The sequence below is a fragment of the Crinia signifera genome, chromosome 11 (assembly GCF_055691185.1).
Source record: "Crinia signifera chromosome 11, ASM5569118v1, whole genome shotgun sequence".
NCBI classification, from domain to species: Eukaryota; Metazoa; Chordata; class Amphibia; order Anura; family Myobatrachidae; genus Crinia; species Crinia signifera.
In genome coordinates, this window is record NC_139227.1 from 82,470,717 (window position 1) to 82,490,534 (window position 19,818).

The following is a 19,818-nucleotide window of genomic DNA, read 5'->3' on the forward strand; positions in this document are numbered from 1 at the left end:
CAATTTCTTAGGATGTTCATACCCAGGATGATGGGGGAGACCTTTCCTTCTCCACAGGTGATCACCAAATACCCCTGTTTGGGTAAGTGCGCTCGTCCGATCTTCAGGTCGGCCTCCCAGTACCCGTTGCAGGTGACCTCTCGGCCGTTGGCAGCGACCACTTCCACCTGCGTGGGGGGCGGTCTAAATGGTACTTCTTTTCCCCAGTATTTTTGGAGAGTGGGTAATTGTACCATGGATACTTGCGACCCGGTGTCTATCATGGCCACTGTCTCTACCCCATTGATCAGCACTTTGATCCTCGGGCATTGTCCTACGTACTGGGCCCACCATTCCTCTGTGTCTGGGTCTACTCCCGGTGTTCTGGGTCGCTGGCGTATTTCCCTCTGCATATTTTCCATGCCGACGGTGAGGTTCTCAACCTGCTTCTGGAGAGCCTTGAACTGGTCGTCCGATAGGTTCTGTGTGGCCCGTATGGCTGTGTCTCTGTTCTTCTTTGCCCCATCTGGGCTGGTAGAGCAGGCTCTCCATGAGTACGGCTGTTCGTGAAGCCCTAGTGATTCAGGGTACTTCTCTCCCGCTTCATCCTGTGTCCCGACCACCCCAATGGCGGCGTCTTCGAAGTCGGTGAAGGTCGCACACGACATCTGCCTTCGCAACAGCCTCAGTGCGGCCCGTATGCTCTCTCGCCCGGCCCCTTCAATCAGCTTAACTATTAGTGTCTCATCCACATTCCTCATTTCTTCTGGGTCTAGGGCTTGTATCGCCTTACTCATTTCTAGTAGGCTGAGAGCATAGTCCCTCAACGTCTCGCCCGCTCGTTGTTTTCTTCCGTAAAACTTCAATTTTAGTTCTGGGAGGCTTCGCGTCTCGAAGGTGGCGGATAGCTTCTTTAGTATCTGTGCTACCGTCGTCTTGTGTTCGGGTGCCCATGACCTCACTTCACGGAGGGCAGATCCGGTCAGTTGTCCTATTAGGATCTGAATCTTCTGTTGTTCTTGCAAGGTGTACAGTAGGCATGTTGATTCAATTCCTCTTTTGAATTCTGCAAATGTGTTTCCCGGTGACTTCTGCTTGTCCCCGCTGTAGCTAGGCAACCATGACGCCCCGAAGTAATACGGGAGGGTGATTGAAGTGGTTGGTGCCGCGACGGCTTGCTCTTGTTGTTCACCCCCTGGTGCTGGTATCTCCGCGCCTTGTGCTGGTACTGCTGGTTGCGCCAGTTGTTGCTCCATTTTTCCTGCTCGGTCGTCCTCTCAACCCGACTTAGATCCTGTTCGGTCTGACGCCAATTGTGACACGCTGACGGAGTGGAAAGCAGTGGGGTTACCTTGCTGTCTGTTCTGGATTCCTCACAGATTCTTCACCGCGTCGGATGTAGACGACACACCTCCAAGGAAACAAGGCCAGGCGCCCAGCGGGTACAACACTTGCGTTTTATTTAATGGCAGAATGCAAATAAACAGTGGTCACACATGTAATTGACTGAACGCCGTGAGGCGACTTAACCTTACAATATTAAACTCCCATATACTGGGGAGTGGAAGTACAATTCCGCCGACCGTCAATTGGGTTTGGGGAAAAATGATACTTTCACTCAGCAATATTAACAACCCGATGTGGACCTAGCCACATGTGATCATCAGGTACACATGTTACAATACGCATAAAACTCAATAGTACAAGACATAGAAATGACCTTACAACGTATCCTACTAACACTGTAGTAAAAGAGTCCCGCCCAAGTAGACCCCTAAAATGGATGTCCCTGGATGGAGGATGGGTAAAGAACTCCTGGATAGCGATAGTAACTTGCTCCGGCAATATAACTGTAACCAGAAGGTGGCCATACGTTCCTTCTCTTGAATAGATGCAGTACAGCAGCGTCTCTACAAGTTCAGGCAGTTCACAATAAATTACACGGGGTTGATTCCCCTAGTTGGTGGGGCTCCCTGGCTGTGTGGATGACAAGTGGTACAGATCTCACCCTGCCTGGGGTGTCCCCTTTTATGCTCGGTGTTACAGGGGCTCCACAACTTTTAGGGTTAAGACCCCTAATCCCTCCTGCAGGTGGCGTGAGGTGAGGGGGTCTGGTGTGGTAGGTAGACCAGGAGGATTGCTGGGGTACAGTGCGTTGGTGGCAGGGAGTGTATAGGCGGTAGGCCGGGGGTGGGGGGGTCACCGAAAGTACCTGTTTCCAGGAGCAAGTTGCAGGCTCCTGCCTGTCGCGATGGGTCCTCCTCTCTTCCCGATAGCTGCTGCTGGGCCTCTTCTGTTGCAGGAGGGCACACTAGTGCGGGCGCTGCTGCTGCAGCGTTGCCGCACTCAGTCGTGCCTCTCCCGTCCCGGACACCCTGTGCTGTCTTCCTCTTGTGCGGGCGGCGCCGGTCATCTCCTGGCGTCAACACTGCTGCCCATCACTTCCCGCCGCCTCTGTCTCCGCTGGGCGTCCTCTCTGTCTCCGCTGGGCGTCCTCTTCCCTCCCGGCGTCAGGTCAGCCTTCTCCGTTCGGCTGCTTCTCCAGTCAACCCTCCGTCTACTCTCTGCTTCTCCTTTCTCCCTCACACGCTGCGCCGCACGTGCTGCGACCTTTCACCTCTCGTCCCCGCCTCCCCTATCCGTTCCCAAGGCTGTCCATCAGCCTCAGGGTAATCTTTCGCGCCTCATTCTTCGGGGTGTTAACCCCTTGAAAACCCGCAGTCTGGCCAGTCTAGTGTGGTTGCCTAGCAACCGTATTAACCCGGCCCCCACTGGAATAAGTTTCCAGGCCGGGGTGCCACACATGCGGCTCGCGAGCCGCGGGTTGGCCACCGCTGCCTTTGTCATTTCTTTTCTAGAAAAGCACTAAGTGCAACTCCTTTATGACATAGGGGGAACAATTTATTCAAAGGTTGCACTCACAAGAATGGGTTAAAACAAGCATATAATCACCAGCCGGTGATAAAAAAAACGATCAGATCTCACCAACCACTGCCTGTGGTTCCGATTTGGATGCCAAATAGCAAGTCCTCTGGTATTCGGAACTGTGGCATGCCCAAGCAGGATTCGGTGGTCTTTACAGTTGCGGTACTGTCACTCCAGCCACGGGTATAGTTGCTTAATGCATTTCAGACCTGGTGGTCCTTCATCAGTTCCGAATACCAGAGGACTTGCTATTTGGCATCCAAATCAGAACCACAGGCAGTGGTTGGTGAGATCTGATCGTTTTTTTTATCACCGGCTGGTGATTATATGCTTTTTTTAACCCATTCTTGTGAGTGCAACCTTTGAATAAATTGTTCCCCCTGTGTCATAAAGGAGTTGCACTATGTCATTTATTTTCTAGAAAAGCACTAAGGGATCAATACATCACTCGTGAAAAAGAACTGGGTATTTGATATCTCCATACAGGAGAAACTTTGGCACTTTAAAGTGTAAGTGACAATTCATTGTATCTCTCCCACCTTAGCGCCAGGAACACCAACAATCCTTTCTGTTGTAATAGAGCTGGGGTAGCCAACCCTAGTCCTCGAGAGCTACCAACAGTGCATGTTTTGCAGGTCTCCTCACAGAATCACAAGTGAGCTAATAAGCTCCATCTGTGTATCTTTTAAAATGTCAGTGATTAATGAGTGCAGCAGCTAGGTTGTCTGGAAAATGTGAACTGTTGGTAGCTCTCGAGGGCTTGGGTTGGCAACCACTGGTATAGAGCCAGCAGTTCACCATTTATTGCACCACAGCCCCTCACCCACCTGTTTATTGGATTGCCTGACAGAGAAGAACAGACTGTGCACTACATCATCTTGTTGCTAATACTGTACTGAAATTGTGTTTGCTTTTATAGATCCTCGGACTCACATTTGCCATGACTATGTACTGCCAGATGGCGAAAACTGACACTTACTATGCCTGAGATACCCACCCCTCCAGCTCCCTGCTCTCTTGTTCCGGAGATGTCCCGGGAGGATTCCATGCGGTTTTTCACAGCAGATCTTCCTTAGTTCTGTTCTTCCGCCTCCTCTGACACCATCTCGGACAGCCTCCAATTTGCAAGAGCCCTCGGACACATCCCTGCTTTCCCCAGGTACACCGCAGAGACAGTGGGTGATGGAGGCTGGGGAGTAGTCTGCAAAACTGAACACTTGGGGAGGGTCACATGTGCTTTTCTTGGTGAAGGAGGGGGGGGGGGGGTGACTAAATGGCAAGTTTTTAAAAATGAACTGAAGTGGATTTTTATTTTCCCATACGCTGAATGGAAGCATCACCTTACCTGTCACTTCCGACAACTACTGTGTTACCAGAAGACTGTGCCGGAGAGTTCTGTACTGCTCAGAGACCGGATAATTGGTAGTGCTCAGTATCACTCTACAGTTAGACACAACAGATGTTAGGGACCATTTGCAGAGATCTACAAGTACAGTTACATGTCATTTTTTTTTCTACCAAATTGAAATTTACTTTTTTATTTTTATAAAGTCCCACACTCCAGCCATTCAATAATATAGGATTGTTTTTATTAAATATATTTGTGAGTGCACAAAGTTTTCTGCTGACTTCCAACTGCCAAATAACTAACATAGGCCAGTTGCCGGTACTGTACTGTACTGTACTGCTCTCCTAGGAGAGGTGAGATAGCAGCTGACAGTAGGTAATGGCACCGATGCCAGAGCATGCTGGGAGTTGTAGTGCAGTGGTGGAGTATGGCTATAGTTTAGGGTCTACTGAGCTTTTTGCAAATAAACCACAGAGAATAATTTCCTTTGGATCCAGATTGTGTATGGCTGCCCTGTCTAGCACATTGCCTGCGAGCCACAGGGGCAATACTCTGCAGTATTGTTTCCCTGTGTGAATGTACAGTACCTGTGTGTTACAATCAATGCTTCAGATTAATACCTTTATTCATTATACAGCTTGGGTTTATACCTAAACTGAGTCTATCTGTAGTCACGCATCTTTAGCACAATGTTGTCTTCTACTCAGATTTTAATTTGTAAAATGCCTAAACATGTAGGCAGCAGTAAGTAATGACTACATCACCCACAGTACCACCATCTACTAAGCTTCTGCACATCCTACAATCCATTACTGGTTACCGGTACTAATCATCCTGCAAGCCTGCTCCAGTTCCAGTGAGAACATCAGCGCTGCATGTCCAGCAATCCTACACCAGCTACTAGCAATCCTGTATCAGTTACAAGGAGAGTGTTGGCACTGGCCATCCTGCACCAATTACAGTGAGATCAGCCATACCCATCCCGTTAGTGAGGGCATCAGCACTACCCATCCCACACCAGTGATCGTTTCGGCACTACCCATCCCGCACCAGTTACAGAGAGAGCATCAGCCACACCCATCCCAAACCAGAGAGCATCAGCCACACCCCTTCCACAACAGTTACAGTGAGAGCATCAGCCACACCCATCCCAAACCAGAGAGCATCAGCCACACCCATCCCAAACCAGAGAGCATCAGCCACACCCCCTCCCACAACAGTTACAGTGAGAGCATCAGCCACACCCATCCCAAACCAGAGAGCATTAGCCACACCAGTTACAGCGAGAGCATCAGCCACACCCATCCCAAACCAGAGAGCATCAGCCACACTCATCCTGCACCAGTTACAGCGAGAGCATCAGGCACACCCATCCCGCACCAGTTACAGCGAGAGCATCAGCCACAACAGTTACAGTGAGAGCATCAGCCACACCCATCCCAAACCAGAGAGCATCAGCCCCACCCATCCCGCACCAGTTACAGCAAGAGCATCAGCCACACCCATCCCAAACCAGAGAGCATCAGCCACACCCATCCCAAACCAGAGAGCATCAGCCACACCCATCCCGCACCAGTTACAGCGAGAGCATCAGCCACACCCATCCCAAACCAGAGAGCATCAGCCACACCCCTCCCACAACAGTTACAGCGATAGTTCCAAAACTATCCTGTCTGGAATTAACAGAGACACAAAACATACATGTGGCCCATCGCTGGCATACTTGCAGCAAGTACAAGATCTCACTGTCCCTGGAAATCAGTAGAATTTAGTAGTAAAGTTTTATATAGAAAATAAGAAACAACTGTGTAGAGATTGTTGGGGAACCACACATTAGGCAAAGACTATGCATTCCTACTGCAAGGAGCGGCTTTATTACAGATATACTGTAGTTATTCCAATCATGGCCTCCACTTCCTACAGTCACCTCTCTGTCGGATACCTGGAAATCACACAGGACAGAACTGCTTTATCAGGGGGTTGGGATCATTTGGTCTATTGCATTATGGTCGAAAGTCATTAGGTCGAATCCATTAGGTCGACATGCTAAAAGGTCGACATGACTCTAGGTCGACATGGGAAAATGTCGACATGATTCTAGGTCGAAAGGTCATTAGTTCGACAAGGTCATTAGTTCGACATTGTGTATGTCGACATTCACAAGGTCGACATGGGGTTTTTCACTGTTTTTTACCTGAATGTCAACACAGTCGACATGGACACAGTTTAAAGTGCACTGCATCCCCTCGCATCGCTCGCTGCGCTCGCTATGCGTCAGGCACGGTGCCTCGCTACGCTCGGCACACTATTTTATTCTCCCACCACGCCCTAGTGGATGGTAGGGCATGAAATACCGCCTGTCGGCACATGTTGGCTCAAAAAACAGTGAAAAACTCCATGTCGACCTTGTGAATGTCGACATAGACAATGTCGAACTAATGACCTTGTCGAACTAATGACCTGTCGAACTAATGACCTTTCGAACTAGAATCATGTCGACCTTTTCCCATGTCGACCTAGAGTCATGTCGACCTTTTAGCATGTCGACCTAATGAATTCGACCTAATGACTGTCGACCATAATGCAGTAGACCAAATGACCGCATCCCTTATCGGGTAGACAGCCAATAATCCCATTGAGAATAAAACACTGTTGTATACAGATACAAGCCTGTCTTGTCCCACTCCTATTACAGTATGTGGACAGAACACTAGCTCTAGGGTAAGGGTTACAGATGTCATCATTTCCTTTGCCCACATTACATTGTGCGCGTTCAATGATAAATGCTTCCTGGTAAGACCCCTGCAGAGTTTCTCACCATGTGTCCCTATTTTCTGTGGATATACTTATACACATAATTTATGCAAGAAGTATAGTGAAGATTTTGTTCTAATAAAAATGTTTATCAGAATCACTGTGTTGTGTGTTGATTGGTTACCTTTATGCTGGTTGTGTCTATTACTGCTGTGTACTGCACAGTTATGCCTTGTGCGTCTCTAGAGACTCCTGTCCAGCACTGCAGTGGGAATCACTCTTGGTTGCGGTGCAGGCATGCAGCAGGAATCGCTCTTGGTTGCAGTGCAGGCATGCAGCGGGAATCGCTCTTGGTTGCGGCGCAGGCATGCAGCGGGAATCGCTCTTGGTTGCAGTGCAGGCATGCAGCGGGAATCGCTCTTGGTTGCGGCGCAGGCATGCAGCGGGAATCGCTCTTGGTTGTGGCGCAGTCATGCAATGGGAAACGCTGGGCATTCCCATGACCTATCGCCACAACCGCCCCCTGTCCCTCCCTCCTTGCTGCAAACCCCGGCCGGCCATTGGGGCAGGGGACAAATTCTGATCACTTAGTGTGATCCAGAATCGGCCCCTTAGTGTGTAGAATGCCCCCCCCCCCCCCTCTACTCCAAACCTTCAAGTGTTCCCTAAAAACTCACTTCCGGGCAGCTTATCAAATGCCCAAAACACCCATATAACCTTTATAAGATAATCTAGTAATTAATTCCGTGTGCACAGGCCACACCCCAGCTTACATACATTATGTTCTCTTTCTACACTTACACATTCCACTATCCCCAGGCCAGCATTGCTGTATGATGAGAGTATGTACCGTAGCCCACCGAGAACCACTGCAATCTCGCTGGGCACTTGACAGTGATATAATGTTACTGTTAATATCAGACTTGTTTTATTACATTTTGGGGCAGATGTATTAAGCCTTAACAAGAGATAAATGCAAGGGTGATAAGAAGAGATAAACGTCCAGCCAATCAGCTCCTTACTGACATTTTTCAAACACAGCCTGTAACATGGCAGTTAGCAGGTGATTGGCTGGACGTTTATCTCTCCTCATCACCCTTGCATTTATCTCTTGTTAAAGCTTAATACATCTGCCCCATAATTCCCAAATGTAAAGGGCAATAGAACACGTTGGCGCTATACAAGGGTTGGGCCATAGATTCCAGGTTAAATGTCCGGAGCTCACAAGGGTAAGAACAGAAATCCACAGTAAGTATCGCTTCCTGCCCTTACCCCTGGCTGCAAGTGCTTAGCCCTGGGATTTATCCTGGGAGTTACAAGCCCAAGTGTATTAGAATCTGGCCTGAAAGGACGATGATCTGTCTGTACTACCATTGGCGCTATGTGAACCATTCTAGTAGGGGGACTGTCGGCCTATTCTACTGGTATACGGTCCCTAGGTCAACTCCACTAGGTCAACATGCATGAAGGTCGACATGACTGAAGGTTGTTATGGGGTTAGGTCGACATGGGGAAGGTTGACAGTCAAAAGATTGACATAGGGTTCACTTTTTTTTTTAACCCCATGTCAACATTTTGACTATCGATCTAATAACCCTGTCGATTTAATGACCCTGTCGACCTAACCCAATGTCGACCTTCATGCATGTCAACCTAATGCTTGTCGACCTAGTTGCTGTCTATCCAATGATCCAGGCCTGTTCTACTGTAACGTCATGAAGCGCAGCATACGGACTATGTATGATACATTGTATTGCTGCATCACCTCACCAGATTCATCTGCAGCATGAGAGAAGGCAATGAGAACGATCTGGGTACCAATGAACAGAATGCATCCCACCCTTACTATTGCATGCACGTAGCTATTAGTGGACAGAAAGAAATTGCATGCTTCATATTTGAAGCTGGTCTTCGGTGAAACGCTAACAAAACACTTTGGACAGAAGGAGATTTATGTTTCACATTAAAACTGAGCAGAAATATTCAAAACACGCATTCAGAAAGGATTAAAAGAGATGTAAATGCAGGATATGCCAAGATAGCTAACTGCAGGCGCACGGTCTATCGCCCTGTTCTGACTCCGGAGAGGAGGATTCAGGGAATGCGGCTAAATTAGCACATTATATAAAGCTCAGGTTTATCTGCCGGTAACACTGAATAAATCCGTTTGTGCACAGCTTAGACTCTCCATTACCTTTCCTATCCCGCGCTGCCCGGATACCTGCTGTTATGCAGCTCCTGCAACTGTTACAAGTGGATTCCTCATATATCACACTACTATTTAAATGCCGTAACTTGTTTCTGTTAAAAGCCAAGTTAAGTATTTACAAAAATAGGGACAACAGCCTGTAACTGAAACATGCTAATAAAACTTGGAAAACATTATTGATCCCTACCACAAAAACATAATCATTCTGCTCTTACATGGCTGATGTTTTCATTTCCCACTCAACAGTATGGTAGAAAAAAATATAGATTCATATATAGATTCTATTAAGCAAATAAATACTTTTGTTATATTTTGGCTGCATAAAATGCATTATATATATATATATATTAGGGCGGAGTGAAAAAACTGAAATTGAGAAATTCAAAATCGGCTAGTGTGGGAAAGTTGTGACTTGACCTGAATAAGAAACGTGCAAAAGCATTTTGATCTGAGTCAACATCTTCTGTTCTGGCAAGAGGCCTAAAGTTTCACTTTTTAGGTGAAAATAACGAAACCTATGAAGATGCTCCAATCTAGTTATAATTATGTCAGGATGTCTTAGAGTGGTTCATTAATATACTTTAGCATAGTAAAAAACAGTACGAGCTTGTCCTAGTGCAAAGTGACTGACTGGCGGGAGAAAAAAATCCCTAATAATTGACCCATTTTCATGGTCACAATTGTGAATATTGTGTGTTTTCTCCTGAACGTGTTTATAATAGAAGAAGCACAAATACTCTAAATGGAATTTCAGTGACACTGGGTGAAATATAACACTGCATAATGGCCCTTAATCAGACCTGATCGCAGTACAAATTTGTTTTCAAAATGGGCAAAACAAATGCTGCATTGCAGGTGGGGAAGATGTAACGTGCGGAGAGAGTTAAATTTGGGCGGGGTGTGTTGAAACTGAAATCTAAATTGCAGTGTAAAAATAATGCAGCAGGTATTTACCCTGCACAGAAACAAAATAACTCAACACAACTCTAAAGGTGGCCATACATCTACAGATCGATTGTGAGATCTGGCTGGTTAGAACAAATACCTAGTAATATCTGAATGACAGTGTTTGGCAGTTTTCCAGCATTTCAAAGCAAAGTATCAGCATTTCAAAGCATCCATTACCAGTATTTTGTTCCAAACAGACAGATCGGACAATAAATCTGTAGATGTATGGCCACATTAACTCCCTCTGCACATGTTACATCTGCCCCACCTGCAGCTGCATTACAGCATATAATTATGCCAAAGATAAGCCAATATATTAACAGTTAAATACATTAAAGTGCATTATGCTGTAATAAGTATTGCTGATCAATCCTGCCTAGCAGGGCCGTCTTTTTGTATGGGCTTAATGGGCACTTGCCCAGAGGCCCCAGGTGTATAAGCTCTATGTTGATAGCTGAGGATCCCCTTTTTTCCAGGGATACCAGAATTTTGAAAATCGGCCCCGGGGAACTGCAGATATCCAACTTCAAAGCAGCAGTCTACATCCGACCTGTTAATTACAATTTTCAGTCATATTTCTCAGGTTCTCTCTGACACTAGCGGCTTGTCTCTATCATGCCCAGAACCAGAGATATCAGCCTTCCAGCAGCCGGTCCCTGCTCCAGCTCCAAACGTCTGGTGTACAGTTTTATATTTTTGTCAATGGATTGCTCTGGTTCCTGATCTCTGATCCCCAAGTCCCCAGCACCTCCTGAAAGTTGGGACTCTAGGTTTTTATACTAGGCTAAGAAATCTATTTCCAGATAATGGTGATATCCGCAGTCAAACAAGCTGCCCTTCCACCGGAAAATGATGAATATTAAGCCCACTCCATTATCCAACCGTCCCCTGTGTATAAAACACCCCCTTCCTCCCTGGAAGTCATTTACAAGGGACCCTTCATACAGCTCAGTGCCCCCTTCCACACGTTAGTGTTCACCCTCCCACCACCTGTGCAGTAAAGGAGTAATTAGCAGAAGTTACTGCTCCAGATCCTATATGTTGAATGGAAGATAGAGCACCCCCTGCCACCCGTGGGACACCAAAGCTGCTGCTGATACCACCCCCCACCCCTAGGAGGGGAGAATGGGTAAGGGCCCCAGTGCATTGCTTTGCCCAGGTGCCCACACTGCTGTTAAGACGGCCCTGCTGCCTAGAAATGAACACAGTGATTGGCATATATGTACTGCTGGACACCACTCATAGAATGATTAACCTGTTATTTTTTGAATCAATGTATTTATTTGTTTATTTATTTATTTACAGTTTCTTATATAGCTCAGCAGATTCTGTTACGCTTTACAATAGTAGACAGTGATAAAACAAACTGGGTAATGACAGACAGACTTGGGGGTTAGAGGGCCCTGCTGCAAGCTTACAATTTATTACATCATAATACACTTCAACGTATTTAACAGTTAATATATTGGCTTATCTTTGGCATAATTATATGCTGTAATGCAGCCCAATCATGTTCCCAGTATAGGGGATGCAACACTGTTTTTCTGTCAATAAACAGAAGTGATATGTAAAATGATACATTAGACAGTTCACACTGTTACTTGTAAAACTTATTGTAACAGTTACTGTTTTTCAATAACAGACTGCAACAGTTATTTCTTATTTATATACACAGGATTGTCTATCTTTGTATATGCACTGCAAAGAGAGCAGCATAAATCCAATTTCATATAGTTCAGTGACACTGTCTGAAATATAACACTGCATAGTGGCCCTTAATCAGACCTGATCGCAGTACAAATTTGTTCTCAAAATGGGCAAAAAAATGCTGGACTGCAGGTGGGGCAGATGTAACATGTGCAGAGAGATTTAAGGGGGCCATACATCTACAGATTTATTGTCTGATCTGTCTGGTTGGAACAAAATCCTGGTAAAAGATGAGAGCAAATGACAGTTGACCATTTGCTTTGAAATGCTGAAAAACTGTCATTCAGATATTACCAGCTGTTTGTTCCAACCGGCCCAATCTGACAATCAATCTGTAGATGTATGGCCACCTTTAGATTTGTGTGAGTTATTTTGTTTCTGTGCAAGGTAAATACCGGCTGCATTATTTTTACACTGTAATTTAGATTTCAGTTTCAACACACCCCACCCAAATTTAACTCTCTCAGCACGTTACATCTGCCCCACCTGCAATGCAGCATTTGTTTTGCCCATTTTGAGAACAAATTTGTACTGGGATCAGCTCTGATTAAGGGCTATTATGCAGTGTTATATTTCCCACAGTGTCACCGGAATTCCATTTAGAGTATTTGTGCTTCTTCTATTATAAACACGTTCAGGAGAAAACACACAATATTCACAATTGTGACCATGAAAATGGGTCAATTATTAGGTATTTTTTCTCCCACCAAAGTCATTCACTTTGCACTAGGACAATCTCGTACTCTCTTTTACTATGCTAAAGTATATTAATGATCTACTCTAAGACATCCTGACATAATTTTAACTAGATCGGAGCATCTTCATAGTTTTCGTCATTTTCACCAAAAAAGTGAAACTTCAGGCCTCTTGCCAGAACAGAAGATGTTGACTCAGATCAAAATGCTTTTGCACGTTTCTTATTCAAGTCAAGTCACAACTTTTCCACACTAGCCGATTTTGAATTTCTCAATTTCAGTTTTTTCACTCCGCCCTAATATATATATATATATATATATATATATATATATATATATATATATATATATATATATATATATATATCGGTACTTGTTTCCTAGCACGGCCACAACGATCATAATCGCGGTCATCGGGGGTAAAATCGGGGCCATCGCGGGCATCGCATGCGCAAAAAAATCGGGTGCGATGGGCCAGACGCGATGCCCGCGATTTCCCCATAGAGAACAATGTTAAATGCTTTAATTTACCCGCGATGACCACGATTTCCCATAGAACATAGGAACAATGGTAAATGGGCCAAAAACACCCCTGAACATTGAAATGTCCCCCCAAAAGTAGTTTACGCCACCACGTGATCAACGTGAACCCGAAGCGTGGCGAGCGCAGCGAGCCCGCGAGGGGCGGCGGTACGCGTCCTCCGAACTTTTTCATACCCCTACTATCCACTAGGGCGTGGAGTGAGAATAGAATAGTGTGGCGAGCGCAGCGAGCCACCGAGCCCGAAGCGTGGCGAGCGCAGCGGATACCTGTGAAGCCCGCGAAGGGACGCGTTTACCTGTGAAGGTATCCGCGTCCACTCGCCATGCTTCGGGCTCGGTGGCTCGCTGCGCTCGCCACACTATTCTATTCTCACTCCACGCCCTAGTTGATAGTGGGGGTATGAAAAGGTCGGAGGACGCGTACCGCCGCCCCTCGCGGACTCGCTGCGCTCGCCACGCTTCGGGTTCACGTTCATCGCGGGGTGGCGTGAACTACTTTTGGGGGGACATTTCACTGGTCAGGGGTTTTTTTTGGGCTTTCTGGCCCATTTACCATTCTTCCCTATGATGATTTGGGTAAATTGACCCATTTAACATTGTTTCCTATGGGAAATCGGGGTCATCGCGGGTAAATTGAGGTATTTAACATTGTTCCCTATGGGGAAATCGCGGCCATCGCGGGTGGACCATTTAAGCATTTTTAGGCGCACACGACGCGACCGACCCGATTTTTCACTGTTTTCAATGCATTTCAATGGAAAAATCGGGGGCATCGCGTCGGTCGCGTCGCAGGCCACTAAAATTACCCCCGATGGCCAAGATTTGTGGCCGTGCTAGGAAACAAGTACCTATATAACATTTGTAATTTAACCCTTTGAGTGCCAAGTAAATTTGTCAAAATTCGTGTGAAAATTGCCAAGCAAACATTTGTATTCATCATAATGTCCTGTAATGTTACCTTATACAGGCAATACAATCTTTTTTTACACAACATTTTCTATTTCAATTTCTATAACAAATGTGAATGATTTTTAGCAGATATTTCGAGTATCTCTCACAGATGTTGGCACTCAAAGGGTTTAAGTCATTTAAAAAAAAAATATTAAGACCTGTACCTCCCACCTGCTAAACACACCTTTCCCAGCCACATAGAACCCCCATATAATTGTTCCACATCTTTTAACCCATAATTATGCAATTTGCTCAATTTTACCCCAATAATGACATGTAGTTATCACCCCACTATAAAGCGGATTTAAAAACGTTATGTGCCTAATTAACCAATAAATGAGGGGAGGGGGTTCTGAATAAAGTCATAACTAAAGCCCCGTACACACGGGGGGAGATATATTGCTCAGCAGAGATGGTCGCTGATGAAAGGGAACCTCTGCCGGCGGTGCCTCAGAGGTAATCAGCTGCTCCTGCGACCAGAGATTAGAATGGGGCTGAAAACGGGAGCGCACACCCGGCGATTTATCGCCGGGGCACACTCCCATCACTGGCAATATGGTCGCCAGCGACCATATTCCCAGCGATTTCAGCCCCTATCGCCCCCGTGTGTACAAAGCATTACTCAACATACCATTTTCCCTGGCTTCTCTAATCTGTAAAAAAAAAAAAAAAAGCATTAAATCCTATTGAGATTACCGGGGCTGAAATTCTTGCAATCAATTGGATGCTTTGGATGCTGAAAACCCCGCTGCTGGTCACAATATCACATGTGGCATGAGGAAAATCTGAGCACACCCTAAATCAATATATATGCCCCAATGTGTACATTAAGAACAAATAAATATAATGAACATTTAGGTAATGTCAGAAGAGGGAAGATTCAGTACTTGTAGGCCCTTATTCTGGTTCACCCGCAAATGCAAATTCCTTCTCAAATTGACAAAAACATGTGCACTGGAGGGGGAGGGGGGGTCAGATGTAACATGTGCAGAGAGAGTTAGATTTGGGTGTGTTATTTTTTTCTGTGCAGGGAAAATACTGACTGCTTTTTATTACACTGCAATATAGATATCACTTTGTAACTTGTGCAGAGAGAGTTAGATTTGGGAGGGGTTTTACTTCAAAGTGAGATCTATATTGCAGTGTAAAAATAAAACAGTCTGTATTTTCCCTGCACAGAAACAAAATAACTCACCCAAATCTAACTCTCTGCACATGTTACATCTGCCCCCCCCCCTGCAGTGTACATGGTTTTGTCCATTTGAGAAGGAATTTGCCTTTGCGAGTGAACCTGAATAAGGGCCCTAACGTGTAGCATCGCATGTTCATAGTTCACCTTGGTTCATTAGTAATTGTTGTGTCTTCGGTAGATACTTTGATGCATAGAATTGCTGTTGTGATCAGCGATGCAGCCGACGTACCCTGGAACTTTAACATCAAGGTGTCTGGGGAATTTTTATCTAAATGAAATAAACCACAGACAAGAGATAATACACCCACAATGCTATAAGCTGGTGAGTATACTGTAGGCTCTGATGTTCACGGCTACCAACAGAACATTCACTGCAGCGAGACATTACCTCCTGTGTATGAATCATTGCACTGATAGTCACACAGGACAGACAGACGCGTCCAGGCTGGTCTAGATGACTACAGAGACAACAACACTGATTCACCAACTTTCTGATGCGAGTTGGGGAACAATGGAACCTGCTGCTGCCTTTATTCTACGTGCCACAAACAGGGCGCAAGCTGTCGCAGACGAAGCATGGTGGTATTTAGGCTGCAGAACATAAAGGAGGCTCAGCCATCTGGACAACATATTTGCTGAGCTCATACCAAATACAGAATTTATACCTGCCGCTTAACCCGTACAAAGCGGCTCTCCAGACTGCACATAGAGGAACCGCTATCGGAGAACCCAAACAGGCGGCGGAACTGCAGCCTCTTCATTGTCACGCCTGGGTAGTAGAAGACGGGTTAAACATTTGATATAAAGGATATTAATTCCTCTGGGTTGGAGGAGACATGTTTATTCAGTGGGCTGACAGGCGTATTAAACGTTTGCGAGGTGTGTTTGAGATGCATTTCATCTGACAAACTCCTCTCACTGCTCTGTGATCAATGCTTTCAGGCCTCATTATTCCCACTAACCTTCAGTTTGTACACAGAAGCTGAATCTGCTCTTCAAACCTCTCTGTATACACACAGAATGCTAAGAGCCTGGGCCTGTGTGCAGTCACAGGAGGTGGGGGCAGATCTGTCCAGGAAATGTGTGGACTTTATCTCTGACACAAAACTGATGGAAGCAGAGGACAAACGCTACACACACAGCAAGGATGGAAAAGACTACAAAGTATATAAGCCCAATCCTCCTCGGCCTTACACTGGATAGCCGGCATTACAGACAGCTTACAGACACATGGTAGTAAGTGGCCAGGCCTATACACAAGGTATCTGCTTGTAACATGTCCTCCCTCTCCACATGCCCAATGCTTCCTTCCACCCCAAGCCCAACACACTTGTTACTTATCAGCCTCTTCAGCTCCTATTCACATGAAACGTCCATGCCAGCATATTACAATGCTTCTATACAACAGTATTAGTGTGACCATGGCTGGCTGATTATATGGATTTCAGTAACTTCCAAGAGAATGAATGAATTGGTAATGACAGTGCTTGTGACATCCAGCTCCTCAGCTTTGTATTCTGGAATAAAGGTTTGAGGGCAGCACCTTGGTACCTGCAAGATTTAGCGCACTTGTGTTTTTCTTGTAGTATAAACCAGTTCTATACAAACGACACAAGTAATTACCAAACAGTAATATTACCGACTAAAGGTTGTAAGATACACATGAGACTGTATACTTCTTATGTGGCCAGAGCACGAGAAACTCTCACATGTTATAGGCACCGAGCAGGGACAGTTCATCTCAGTCGCCCGGAGGCAAGTAGGAGTTTGGTGCCAAATATGATGTGTGTCCGCATTCACCTGTGCGTATCGTCTCAGAGTACAGCAGTATTGCTTGCTGCAGCACAGGCTGAGTGGTACCAGGCAGGAGCCACTCTGTCCCCTATTGTAGGTCTTAGCAGGGCTCTTGGTATAGAGCCAATTACCTACAGCTGTGCAGCAGAGCTCCATTGCAAGAGCAGTGGTCACACTTGGATCCTGTTGTGAACTACAGCGGTGCTGCTGCTTTACTTGCAGGTGCCCCTTTAGGGCTTGGAGCCCAGAGGCTGGAGCCTCTATTGTCTCTGGGAGCTACGCCCCTGGTACTAAGCTCACACTGCGTGTTATCACCTACATACTAACAACCCATAGACAGAGATCACTGCCTGACACCAGAGTCCTGGACATTTACAGATCCATTCACAATGACATTCTGTCACCCACTTCTCAATCTAATCATACAATGTGGTTTATTATCTTAATTATACCATCCTGTTCCATTGCCTTTTTAATTGTTATACCATTGTATCAAGCTTCTGTCCTCCTATACATCCCACATAAATGTCACACCACAATAGTAGTCCAGCAAATCAGTAAACGTACACTCATCGCCCAGCACTCTGGCAGTATTGTAATTATCATTCTTGTGTATTGATCAGATTTACTGCGATATGTGACAACAAACATCGCTGATATTGTTAACTATATCGGAGGTGCCGCACACAATATATACATACAGACAGATATTGGTACCGATATCAGTCACAGATGTCCCACCGATCTGCGCATTGTGAACGATATTGGTGTACACACTGGACTATTACTATATATCGTTAACGATATTCATCTCATCCTATAGTGTTTCCAGTATATCACCGTGTGTGTACCCAGCATATCTGTGTGCTATGCCAGACGCAATCTGTGATACATGGGTAACCATTGCAGCACAATATGGGTTAAGCACCTTCGGCATTAGTGCTGTAGCAAACGATTGCTCAGCAGCAGCAGAAAACAGCGATGCAGCAAGGACACTGGCAGGAGAATTACGATCCAAGTGGACTATCAATCCTAGCAGGCCCGCCTGTACAAATTACACTACGTGCAGCGAATGTTCCAGGCTGCAATGAGTAAAGCCTTCTTGCATGTTTGTTACCAGTAAGTGACACTTATTACATTTTCCTGCTGACATGTACAAGCACGGAATGAACTTTACCTCTTGCCGGAGGAAAAGGTCAACTGTACACGCTAAATGGCCAAAAAAGTGGACAACCCTTCAAATACATGCGGTTAGCCATTTCTGCCACTATCGCTAACATACATACAGTACAATTCAGGATTGCGCTCACTGACAGGGAAGTGCAGAACATAGCCTAATACAGCTGGCTGTAGGGACAGTGTACAGGCCAGGCACCAGTTACATTCACTCTCAAAGCAATAGCATCCGCTGGGAGAACAGGTACACGCCAGGGCAGTCATGTACAAGTGATGCCCACATGTAGAAAATTACTTCCCAGTGTCTCTACATTTAAATATTGGCAGTGACGCCAACTGAATCTGTACCGGCTGCAGGGATAATGAGCGGGCACCTTCCATCCACAGAAATGTATTTAAGAAACCTTTGCCTCAACACCTCTAGCCTTCAGTACTTCACCAGTAGGAACATAGACTTTAGAAGCTACTATAAAACACCTAGAATAATCTCAGCAACTGGTAGAACATAGAACATAGACAATTGCCCAAACATGAGAAGGTTGGCAAATACCAGGACATATCAGTGTTGGTAATATCTGTTATCACCAGCAGGTGCAAAATCAAACCGTAAAGTATTCAATGATACCCTGAATTAGATATTCACAATATAGACTTCAAAAGCACAAAACAAACCCTTTAATTGTAATAATCTCTGTGTTTAGCCACACACATATATAGTATATTACCATAGATTGCAAGCTCAGTCTGTTGGTGAGTACCATCGGTGTTGGCTCCCATACAATATAAAGCAGGGTTGGCCAACCCAGTCCTCAAGATCTACTAACAGTCCACATAGCTGGTGCACAGGTGCAGTCCTCGTTTACATGTTTATTGTGCTCCTCCAACACAATAAACATCTAAACGAGGAGGGTGAGCTAACAAACTATTCCCCATAATATTTACACTTGTGCCTGACAGACTGCCATTTGCGTGAACTACTTACTCGCTAACAGGTTCTATCTGCATTCACAGCAGACTTGCTTCATCTGCTTCATTCTCAAAGCTTGTTCTACATAATACTGGAACTAACCCATTACTAATCCACTGCTTTGACCTAAACGGAGACTCCCATATTAACCCATTAAGTGCTATTTCTAAGCTTTATAGGCATGTTCTGAATATTTTAATATATTTTTAATTAATTGTGTATTGTATTATTTATATTTTGTATTGTGTCTCATCTCTTCTTTTTTTAAATAAAATTTAAGTATAACTATAGTGTGTCCAGTGTTGATTTATTCAGCGGGGTTCATTTAATTGCTAGATCTACTAGCAGCGCACTGTGTTTAAAACCTTTCTTTATTGTTACACTCACTATGGAGTCTGGAAGCAATGTGATCACTGTTATACAGGAGCTGCACAGCCGTTTTGGATCACTACGCCCAATGCAATACAGATGTGTCCACATCCGCCTATCCTCAAATCACGCCAAATAGCCCCACACACTTTTCTTTGAAAAAAAAACAAATCCTAAGGACCCAGTATACTATTTGTAAACTCAGAGGCAAACTTGAATAGAGACCACAATGAATGAAAAAGTTGCAAAACTGAAAAGTAC

General features: G+C 45.3%; 1 protein-coding gene across 6 annotated transcripts in view; it reads left to right on the forward strand.

The window, feature by feature from the left end:
• Positions 1–16,702, forward strand: part of TSPAN4 (tetraspanin 4) — a 655,297-nt gene extending 638,595 nt beyond the window's left edge. For 5 of the 6 annotated variants that reach the window (XM_083165444.1, XM_083165446.1, XM_083165445.1 and 2 more), the window contains one exon: positions 3,824–7,163. In XM_083165444.1, the coding sequence (XP_083021570.1) occupies positions 3,824–3,892 (69 nt within the window). In that variant the 3' untranslated portion in view covers positions 3,893–7,163. Of the gene's footprint in view, positions 1–3,823; positions 7,164–15,429 lie in introns of those variants that run through there. The other variant, XR_014465791.1, reaches the window with a different exon arrangement.
• Positions 16,703–19,818: the final 3,116 nt, after the last annotated feature.